This window comes from Anguilla anguilla, chromosome 3, assembly GCF_013347855.1.
Source record: "Anguilla anguilla isolate fAngAng1 chromosome 3, fAngAng1.pri, whole genome shotgun sequence".
NCBI lineage: Eukaryota > Metazoa > Chordata > Actinopteri > Anguilliformes > Anguillidae > Anguilla > Anguilla anguilla.
The window spans coordinates 31583444-31595489 of record NC_049203.1 but is presented as its reverse complement, the minus strand read 5'-3'; the positions used below and the strand labels follow the sequence as shown (position 1 = coordinate 31595489).

The 12046-nt window shown below is 37.2% G+C and overlaps 1 protein-coding gene across 6 annotated transcripts in view; it reads right to left on the bottom strand.

Annotated features, from left to right (window-relative positions):
• erich2 (glutamate-rich 2) overlaps nt 1–12046 on the bottom strand; it is a 103600-nt gene that overhangs the window by 47953 nt on the left and 43601 nt on the right. For 4 of the 6 annotated variants that reach the window (XM_035408900.1, XM_035408901.1, XM_035408902.1 and 1 more), the window contains exons 9-10: nt 1993–2076; nt 1379–1429 (exon numbers count right to left, since the gene is read on the bottom strand). The exons of 1 other annotated variant lie outside the window; for it this stretch is intronic. In XM_035408900.1, the coding sequence (XP_035264791.1) occupies nt 1379–1429; nt 1993–2076 (135 nt within the window). The remainder of the gene's footprint in view (nt 1–1378; nt 1430–1992; nt 2077–12046) is intronic. One more of the 6 variants, XM_035408905.1, reaches the window with a different exon arrangement.

Here is a 12046-nt window from a genome sequence, read left to right as displayed (position 1 = left end):
TTTTACATAGCATTTTACATTGTATCCATTCTTAATATTAGTTAACCATATGAATGAGGATTATTGCATATTACAAGTCTGTGTAAAGCAGGGGTAACCAACAGGTCGATTGCGATCTGTCATGGTTCTGTGTTTCTGTCTCTGTTTTTCCTTGTTGGGCAGCCAGATGGCGGCACTTCTGTTTTGTGTCCTGCTCATTCCCCTGTTAATTGTATTATTGCTTTCAATTATTTTATTATTGTTTCTGATTGTGTCTCATTGTTCCCACCTGTGTCTTATCCCCTTCTTTTCTGGTTTGATTGTTCTTTGAGTTCACCTGTGTCTTGTTACCCCTGTCTATTTAAGTTCTTTGTCCAGATGCTGGTTCTTAGGTGCTGGTTCCTTGTGTTTGCTTCTGACTTTATGTACCTGCCCGCTTTTGTCCTGCTTCCGTTTCGTGTGTGTGGTTCTACCCGTGTACTCTGCCTGCCTGTGTTCTGCCCTGCTCGTGTTTTGAGTTCCTCTTGTTTTCTTTTCTTAGATATTTTGGAGTTTGTGTTTTTGCCCATCGTGGCCTTTTCTGTTCCCTGTTTGTGTTTGCGTTTTTTGTAAGTAAAGTCTTTGTTAATTTTCCCTTTTTGAGTTTGTCTTTCTTTACTCTGCGTTTGGGTCCTCCCTACCCGTTACGTGACACGATCGACTGGTCGATCTTCAAAGCCTTCACTGTCGGTCCCTAGCATTTTCGCATTTTCTAAAAAAAAACAAAACTGTTTTTTCATGCTCTGGTTGGTTGGTTGTTTTAACAAGCTTTTTAGACCTAGCTCTGGCTCATTGATTTGAATCACGCATAGGTCATATGTTATCTTACAATCTCTAATTTGTTATTTGATACACTGAGGTCTATGAATGGCTGCATGCAATTGTGGGTGCAAGGGTACATCTGCAATCATGATTTGAATACTGCAATTTTGAAGTGGTACTGTAGCGCCACCTTGGGTGGTAGGTACATGAAATGAGATATACATGATCTACATGGGTCCTTTTTCAATTTGTATATTTCCAAAATTTGACCAGTGGCTGGATGTAAAGGAGGTGTGTCAAATATCTTTTCCACAATTTTTGCATATTCATATTTGCTTATCTTTAAGAATCTTAGACAAAGGGGGATATACTTGTCAGGACTGTGATTTTCAACAATTTTGCCATGAATCTTCCATGACCACAGGCACTATTTTCCCAGTCCTACTCCTGACTATATTATTTTTTTAAAAACCAAAAAAACCTGCACCAACCCACCACACTTGTGCATAGCCCAGCTCCAAAAGCCATCAAAACACTCCTCTTTTAGGCCTGGAAGCTAGGCCTCTTATATAGTCCATAATTAGGTAATGGGCCACACCTGTCTGTAGGGCCGGTGCTGTCGTCTGGTCGGCAGCACCCCAATTCTTTCCTGGCATCACAAAGTACAATAGTATAATTTCTTCAATGTAAAGGAATAAAAAATCTTATTTGTGAACACAATTTTCTAAACAAAACTATAATACTAATAACAATGCATTTTAATCATGATGTGTTTTTCATACACCAAAAGCACTGGATGCAGACATTTGTTAAAATATATAGTGTTGTCATAAAAACATTAGGTGCAACATAGCTGAAATGTTGATTATTTCCACTACAAATGCCATTTGAAACTTTGATGAAACTCTGAATGACCACATTCTCTTCGGATGGTAAAATGAAAAAATACGGCCACGTTACCTAAAATAACTTGAAATAATTCAGGAAACACTGGGTAGCTTTGTTTTGAAATATGGCTTGTTAATAATTAGAGTGAGCCAAGACAGCCAACATTGTTTCTTGTAACTTGGCCTAATTTTGACATCAGTACTTTAATGGCAGGCCTAGATTTTGCAAGTTTGAATTAATGACTTATAAACAGTACTTTGTATGTGTGAGTAACCTGGCATTTTTGTATGTTGAAAACATGTTTGTCTTCAGATCATATTATACCTTCGGGTACAAGCTTTCAATGCACTGGACTTGGCGGGACTCCTTCCTCCAGCTGATTTTGGTTTATATCTGGAGTAAGTGGACCTAAAGAGGAAATGTTTAACTTGTAAATTCAACACATGCACTCACTGTGAAGACTGAATATAGTAGATATTGTATTTTAAAGCGTGTTTCATCTATTAAGCAAAGAAGATTACCAACAAGTAATGTATAAAAAATGCTGGACAGGCCTTGCTACCAGTAATTATGGCTCATATGGCTGAAAGAGGAGAGTTCAGTGACTAAAATATTGGTTATTGCTGGGTGCCCAAGACAACTCAACTTCCTAATGTTTCCTTAGTGACACCAGGTTTACGGTAGACACTATGGTGATAGGAGCATGGATCTCTAAAGGAAAGACACTCCCAGCAAAAAACAGAAGCAAATGCTAGTGCTCTAGAACTATGATCCTCAAACATTAACGGGATTGCAGGTATTTATTTATAAATATTGGCACCAAACATAAGGTTAAACGTGTTCAGTTCCAGCTGTACTCATGAGTAATCCCCACTACCAATTTGACGGAGTACAGACATCCATGCTTCTCCTCTGAAATGTGGTGTCTCCAGTCAACTTTTTTTCTCAGTGCAGTCCACAGCCAAGCTTGCATATAGTTGAGTCGATGGAAGACATCTCATAAGTGGCTTTGGCATGCAGTCCATGTGCACACAACCAAGCAGCAGGGATCACTAAAGAGCGATGAAATGTGGTTCCCTAATCAAATGAACCCTCCCGTACCCTGGGTGATGCAATTGGCAATTACATGTCGCCCTATGGAGATACCAGCCAATTGACACTTGCACGGTCCAAATTCGTTCCGAGACTCCATGCCATGTACCACAGCGTCGTGCTTTAAAACAAGTGTCATATTGTAAAAGAGTAGGTACTGCTGTTTCTGTTACATTACTCTGAAATTCACTCGCTTCAAAAATTAGCATATCTGAAATAGACACAAATCGTTGAGGGGACAGGGCAGATGCACGATACTTTTGTGGTCCAAATATATACAAAATTTATTCACAGAATAAACAATTGTCTAAGTCATTGAAAAGCCAGCATGGTCATTTTCATTAAACCGCACAAGATATTTGGAGCATGAGATTCACCTTCAATTCATTAAAATATAACGTGGATGAAAAGGAAATTAAACTATGGTAATTTGTTGCACACTTAAAAACACATTTTAATGTTTAATGTATATCTCAACACACTGACAAGTGTTAAACCCACCCCCTGGCTTGACGGTTTGTAGGCAACCCACTCAGTCTTTAAAGATACAGTTAATTTTGTTGGTTGAATAGATACAGACAGTGTTGTCTCTCCCTGCACACCTCTACAATAAGCATTGTTCTGTCAGAAGTGCTCAACAGTCCCCCTCTCCAAATAACAACATTCTGGGAGCAGACTGAAGTACAAAACATCAGAAGGCCTAATGTATTGTATTAGGGAAGCACAAGTGCTATTTATATCAGTGCTTACACTATCACTGGCTTACACAGTTCTGTAGGATGTTTAGCCCATAATAGGCAGCTTTTTTGAAAAGCTTTAAAGCCATCAGTGGCTGCAAAAGCACATGGCTGCTATTTAGTAGCTTCCACGGTTACTTTCTTCACATCCCTCAAAGTTATCTAATCACAACAGAAAAATAAAACAGGAGGTCTGAATTTAAAAGTTAAGATTGTGAGCAGTCTTTAACAAAAATAAATAAATAAATAAAATATAGACTCCTCAAAAAAAGTTTGGAAATTTGTGTTTGGTCGATCATATCTCTGTTGTTACTGTATTATTAGCATTGTATCTTATATCATTGGAAAGCCTGTTCATTTCCCTTTACAAAGATGTCCCATTTGTAAGGATCATGCATTTGTAGGATGACCAGCACAGCTGATTATATGGGTGGGGTCCCAAGTGAAATATAGAAAATTTCCCTGCCAATGTCAAACAGTGTATTCTCCTGTTGGTATTGACTCTGTTGTTTTGAGTTGTTTGGGGGATTGGATGATTGAACTCTCTATCAGTAACAAGGAACAAACAAGACATATTGGTAATTTTATGCTTTATTTATTGAACAAACAGTCAGGAGCCTCAGTAGTGGGTGGAAGAACCATACGCAGCCACAACAGCCTGGCATCTCCTCCTCATGCTGGTCACCAGCCTGGTCACACGTTGCTGTGGGATGGCATTCCATTCCTCAACCGGGATTCATTGCAGGTCACGTTCTTCCCTACAGGTTCTTCCACCCGATATAACATACAATGCTAATAATACAGTGACAACAGAGATATGATCGACCAAACACAAATTTCCAAACCTTTTTTTGAGGAGTTTATATATGGAATGGTAATTCCCAGCAATAAATTGCAAAGAAACTTAAGATTTCCAGGTGCAGTGTTCAGTACACACTCAGAAGGCTCCAGCTAATGGGAGACCAGAAAGAAAAAGAATAACATCAAAGGCAGAAGACAAATATGTGGTGTGGTGTCTAGCAAAAAGAAACTTGAAAAATAGTTAAACTGCACCACAACTACAGCAAGAACTCAATGCAACTACAGATAAACCAGTTTCCCTGACGACAGTGAAATAGAAACTATGATCTGCTGGTCTATAAGGATGTATATCTGCCTTTTCCCAATCTTTCTTGGTCCAGTTTTGATGGTGCTTGGCCCACTGGAGTCTTTTCTTCTTCTTAACAGCATGTAGCACAGGCTTTTTTGCAGGTATACAACCTTCTGAGATAGCTGCACATAAACCAACACTTGCTGTCTATGCTGTTGTGGCCCTTTTCCAGGTTTATAGACAATTCTTATATCCAGCAGAGGACAGCATAAGCTTTCCAACGTTTATAACAGCAATTTAAGGCCGAGCGTAAAAGCAAGTTTGGTCACACCATCACAGTCTTCGGAACTTCTCAGCATGGCTAAGGCATATCCTCACCTAGCTGATTGAATTTGGGGAGTAGGTCAGAAAAGGAGAACAAGAAAGGTTCCTCTAAACCCAATAGCACTGATTCTCTGGAGGAGGATACATGTGAACATGTCCTCCTCAAATATGTATGTAATACCGTGAGAAATATTTAAATCACTTTTTTTTCCCCACTCCACCTTCGCCATATTTTTGATAGTGTTATTGCATTGGTCATAGTCTACAACTGTTAGCCTTTGCTAATAATGATGAGCACATTTGTATTTGGGGCTAGCTAAAGGCTAATCACTGTTATCCTAGTGGCTCGTTGTGGTTAGCTTTGTCAAAATTCACACCACTCACAATGAAATTGAGTGACTTTCAACAGGCTAGTGCTATTCTCTAATGTGGACACAAACTATAGCATTGACAGGTTATGATTAAAAAGTTGACTTTCAGAAAATGTTATATAAGCAATTATATAAAATATCATATAGATCTTAAGGTAACTTGCTAACCGTACTTCAGAAAGTGTACTTTTAAAAGTCTATATATCCAAGTGGACGCTGTTTCACCCCATGCCATGTTCCTGTTGGAATGTAAGCTAGAGGAGACAGACTCCAGCTGTGGTATATATCAAGTGCTTTATGGGATTAGAGGACCTCTAGGCCCAGGGCTGGCCCGTGGCATAAACGCCACAACCGCTAGGGGGGGCCACACGATCCAATGTTTATCTAAGGTAAATAACGTTATTTTCGTAATTACGTTATTCATCCCCTATCGCGGAAATAGTGGTATAAATACATTTTTAACAGAATGGCAACAGAACATTTCATACCAATGTAATGTAAGGAGGATTTTACCAAGCGACCCCCCCCCCCCTACTCGAAAAGATTTATTTAGGGCCACCAAAATCCTAGGGCTGGCCCTGTCTAGGCCTGCATGGTCAGTCTTGGTATGGACTCCCTGATCCTAACTGATGATTGGCTAGTAATGGAATCTTTGCATATGGTGATTAAATGAATATCATAAGCTGAAACAACAGTACTTTGTCTCTGAAAACTATATAAACTCATATTACATATAAATGTAATGGACTTCATATTTTCGAAGACCGAACTTGTACCTCTTCCCGACCGGTTGTATTATTAAATTATATAAAGGAGCTCCTGACTCTCTCGTTTGTTATCTTTATCTTCAACACCATCATTTTTGTTAAGAAATTCCTACAGCATCAAACTCATGTTAGAGGCACCGATTTGCTGTGAAGCTAGAACACAGCCAGCGTGTCCTGATTTTGGAATATTATCTTCTTATTGCACATAGGGTAGACTATGGGATATTGGTGTCACCATGGGCATGGGAAGTACTTATTCAAATGTACTATGTGCTGATATGTGCAAGATGAATCAAAAAATTTCCCTTTGACTGATAATAAATAGGAAGATTTGTGAAGCACACTACAGTGAAATGACATCCCTGAGCACACAAAAAGTGGTGTTTTATTGAAGTACAGGAGTGTACGATTACATATTTAGGTGTATGTACCAAAGTGTGCTATCATGTTTTTGTATTATGTAATTTTAACAACTGTAATTGGGCTCTGGTGAAAAATGGACCCATTTAAATGCTTTATAATGAACAAAAAGCATTTTATTCATTTTCAGAGAGGTTTTGGATATGTTTTTGGAGCATGAAACAAACATTTCCTAACTTAGATGTTTGATAAATTTTTTTTATTAGCTAGTGTTATCTGTATTAATTTCTGGACACTGCAGCAGCTTGTGAGACTGCTCCTCTCGTTATGATCATAATCGTCATTAGAATGCAGCCCTCTTGTCAGCTGTAGCAACTGTAGCCTAACTCTCAGTTTTGCTAGCACTACATTCACAAAACCTTTAAAATAAACACTTTCCCTTTTGTTTTCATGGAAAAAAAATCACCATGTTGTCAGGGCTCGAAATTAACTTTTTTACTTGGTAGCACTGGTGCTCCCAACTTCAAAAAGTTAGGAGCCCCAGCAAAAATTTAGGAGCACCCACCAAAATGTAAGGAGCACCAAGCTGAACAGCCAGCAGCATGTTGTCGAATAAATGCCTGACCAATCGAGCCCGAATTCTTCGTTGCCACACATTTGTCACGGCATTTCTTAGGTTTCGCACTGGCTCAGTGCTTAGTTAAACTCTCACGCTTAAAGAGCATATGGCAGTTTGGAGACCCCAGTAAATCAATGTGTTGGAAAATTATGTAGAAACTAGATTTTCATAAAAACATACATATATATACGCTACAGTGACTTCTGGAGTCGTTTTAGTGAGAGAATTTTACCTCCGCATCTAAAAACGCCAAAGGAGGAGAACCAGTGGAGAACTGGGCAGGTGTCTTGGTGAGTGACCATCACTAGCTTATAGATATATACACGTATACATCTATGGGCGTTAGCTGACAATATCTAAGGCTGTGTTCACATCACAACATTGTACAGTTTGCTATAACAATAGCCCTAAGATATGCCAATGCAGCAGTGAAAACGCTGCTCACTGAATAACGAAATAAAGGAGACAAAGTTTTCAATAATGATACCATGTCATTCTACAGTCAATATCTGGGACTAAATATTGAATAAATATACTCCATTGGTTTTACGCGTAGAGAGGTCCCTTTTGAGACTGAGTGGTCATACATTGTCTTGGACAATCCGTTTTTGAAATATACGCGCATTAGTGATGCCTGGATACCTTCCAAATTAGCTATGCGTAATACCACACATGTTGTTTACAGCGTTGTCGCCCTTTTCAGTACAGTCAGGCTTGATTGACAATTCATGTATTCAGTAGGTGAGAGTATAAGCTTTCTAACTATGTATAACATGTCTAATTTTGCTTTTGGAATAGCGTTTTATAGGTCAGCGTAACCAAAAATTTTCTTACCATCGCATTCAATTATGCATTCACTCCGTGGTAGCAGAAGATGCTGCTAACAAAACGTTGTCAGCGATTTTTCGTAGATTCTTGGAAAATACTATTATTATTGAGGACTCCTGAGCATAGCTAAGTCATATGTTTGCTGATAGACCTAGCTGACATCGTTTTCTGGAGCAAAACAGAAGCGAATAGAACAGTATCATTTATTTACTGTCTCTGTCTCCAACTACTGAACATAGATAAGATTAAATTCATTGCTATGTAACTATTACTGCTCAAAATACTTTGGTTATATACGTTATTTTTGAAATTGAGTGTCTTTAAATAGGTCTGTGGTATTATATAATGTGGATATTTCACACTGTAATGTAAGCGTTAGTTAGGACTGTAATAGTTTTCGTGAAGCATGCAACAGAGATGACGTGAGAGTTGGAACGTTGCCAAAACGTGGTAGAGGGTTGAAAATTGTTTTCATGTCGTCCTATCCCCATACAAGAAAACATACTAGAGTACAGAGTATAGAAATACATACAAGAGTTAATTATTACACATTTAGGTACTGTACCGCATTGTGTGACAATATTATTAGCATTATTTTTTGATCTGATAGCAATGTTCCATCTTAAACCTTCATAAGGGGCTCATTTATATGCTTTATAATGGACAAAAAGCATTTAATTAAATTTTGGAGAGATTTTGGTTATGTTTCTGGACCCCTAGATATTTTAGACTACTGTACTGACTGAAAGCTTGTAATTCTGACTTGAAAATGATGCAACAGTGATTTTCTTGAATCAAAACAGTTGATTTGCAGTGAAATGCGTGAATATGTTGTGATTTAGAGCAATGCATAATTTAGGCTAGACATTTTAGGTAGATTTGGAGATGCTGGGTACACTGCTTAGTTTTTGCTTCATAGATCTTTAGTAGTTCTACATATTCACCCTTAGATTTTATGAACTTGTGGTCAAGAAGTTTTTGATCCAGCATATGTATAGTTTAACCTGCTGTATATATGGGATCTCTCAGTATTTCATTGCAAATTTTTAAAAAGAGCCAATTCATTTTTATTTTTTTGTCTAGACAATTGCATTTGTGGCACTTTAGTTTATTTCTTCCTAATTTATGAATATAATCTAATTAGAGCCCGACCGATGCCAGATTTTTGGGTCCGATGCCGATCCCGATTTTGGAGAGTCCTAGCCCACCGATTACCGATGTTTTGACTGATATTTTGTCAAAAAGTGCAACATTTTCAAATCAATTTGAAAAACTTATATTTTATTAAAGTTTCTATATTTAAGAACATTTAACTTATAAGCAAACAAATAAAAATAAACACACAAATAACTTTTTAGATAAAAAATGTAAAAGATGATATTATATATATATATATATATATATATATAAACACCATCTTTAAGTGTGTGAAATCAAAATAACTCCACACCTTGCTTTTACTCCTTTCTTTTCCAGCCATCTATAAAAAAATCATTTAACCCTCCTGTTATGTTGTGGGTCAAATTGACCCTTTTTAAAGTTTGAAAATCTAGGAAAAATACTTAAAATTATTTTTTCAGTATGAAACTTCTTCTACTGGCCTTAATTAGTGTAATCAACATTCTAAATGAAAATGGTTCATTTCATGTATTTGCAAACCCCCCCTGTATGTTTATATCACCCGGGAACATTTTTGCTGTACCTAAAAAATGAACAGAACAGGAGGGTTAAAAAAATCAGTTTTCCAGTTCCAGTTCCAACATGTATTTTTATAAATATTATTATTATTGTTGTTGTTATTAATGTGTTATTATTATTTCTTAGTATCTATTCTCAGTAAATTAATTATATTTTCTTATTTTATTCCTACTACATGATCTCAAAGAGTAAGACTTTATCTAGCGAGCTTCCCTGTCCATAAGAATTCGGTGGTGAAAATAACGACAATGCACTCTGATGCGTGACTAGATGACACACTCGCTCGCAATAACGCATTAGCTATTGACACAGCCTCATTATTTCTTATTATATATTCTCAGTAAGTTAAATTAATTATATTTATTATATAATTTATTTTATTTCTACTACATGATCTCAAAGAGTAAGACATTATCTTGCGGAGCTAATGAGTGATTCAAGTGTAACATTAGATGAAATTAAATTGACTGGATGAAATATGTGAAAAAAACTACAATGCCCTTTTGTGCAAGTTACCCGCGCTAACTGTTGGTTGATTCACTTCTCCAACAGCAATCCTTCTCTCATGTTATCACGACAAAGCTAGATAACATGGCTTAAAAAGATCCACGTTAGAAGTGTTTTATCAGCGTTTTTACTGTCTGGTTAGCTTGCTACGATGACGTGTGACTAGATGACACACTCGCTTGCAATAACGCGTTGGCTATCGACAGAGCATCATATAGTAGCTAATATCATCTCAGATAAAAAAAACAAATGTGTGATGCATTCAATCATCATTTTGGTTGGTTATTTATTTGAGAATACAGCGATGTCCTCTGGAAATGTAGATCCTATGTGCTCACTGCCACTTCATAAAGGCTTGCTAGCCAGCTTGCTCGCTAAAGTGAACCAAATATGTTAGCTAGCTCGCTCGCTTGATAATGAGGATTGATAAACATAGTGGTCATATAAACGCATTTAATTAAAAACTTTCACTAAATATACATATCTTTATTGCGGCAATCGAATCTGTGCAGACAAATCTTGCAGTGGAGAATATTGGAACTGCAGTTCACTACTACTACTCCCTCTACTGGATAATTCTAGTAAATAGCAATTACAACATTCGAACAGACAAGTACAGATAGATAATCAATGTTTTTTTTTGTTTATTATACTTTATATATATACTTATACTTATTATACTAAAAATCGGGACACATCGGCTGCATAACTGCCGATCCCGATGTCGTCAAAAAAGTCAAATAATGGCCGATATATTGGCCATACCGATATGTGACGGGTGCTGGAGAAAAGGTCCGCAAGTCGCAAATCTTGAAATCACGCTAGGAGGCAAAAAAGGTTTTTTAAAATTTTTTTTTACTGTTTTCCTTTTTTTTCATATTACGAAGGTTAAAGTGTTGAAGAAGTCACTCAATAGAATAAACAACATTTTTAGGGTCACTAAATACTTATAATTTGTCAGCAAAGTCAGCTTGTTTTAGTGATTCTTACAGCCGGGTTTTGGAGGCGTGATGGGGGTGCAGTTTAATTAGCATGTTTGATTTCGTTGGCTATTGTCACTTTGTTTCGGTCAAGCCACCGCCCATAAATAAAGTACACAATCCCAGGTTTTATTAAAGGGTATTATTTTAATACGTTTTGGTGTCACCATGTAGAAATAGCAGTACTTTTTATACATAGCCCCCCCCCCCCCCAATTTTAAGACCCCATAAGGTTTGAGACAATGGCTTCACAGGTGTTTTTGATTAGTCAGGTGTGTTCAATTGATTCTTTAGAGCAAGTACAAAAGAGCTTTCAGTATCCAGTCTTGATTCTAGGCTTGGGATTGCCTTTGGAGTCTGTCACTGACATTTATAATAATAATAATAATAATAATACATTTAATTTATGTAGCACCTTTCAAGTATTGAGCACAAAGTGCTTTCAAACGCAGATAAAAATAATGGTTTAAAATTATAACAAAAAAAAAGGTTTTTAGGCTAGTTTTAAAAGCATGGACTGTATCAGCAGATCTAATATTATATGGCTGGCTGTGCCAGAGCCTAGGGGCCATTACGGCAAAGGCTCAATCGTCTCTTAATTTTAATTTATACTGTGGAACAGCCAAAAGCCCAAGGCTGGCAGATCTGAGAGGCCTCTGGGGACAATAAGGAGTTAAAAGTTTAAAAAATGTAATTGAGCACCAAACCATGTAAGGCCTTGGAAGTAATTAATAAAACTTGCCTGTTTGACAAATAGAAAGAGAACCAGTTTAGCGTAGTACCAGAGATATCAACCCACTGTCTTAGTCTACTGATTAGAATAGCACCAAGCAAGCAGCACCAGAACAGAAATGTCTCCAGCATCAGCAGCAATCAATAAATTGTTAGTAACCCTAAGAAGGGCCGTTTCAGTGATGTGCAGCTGGCAATAACCAGATATTGTTGCATTTAGTACCTCTAAACCAGACAGATCAAGGCCAGATCTTTTCAAAAGAGGCTGAACAC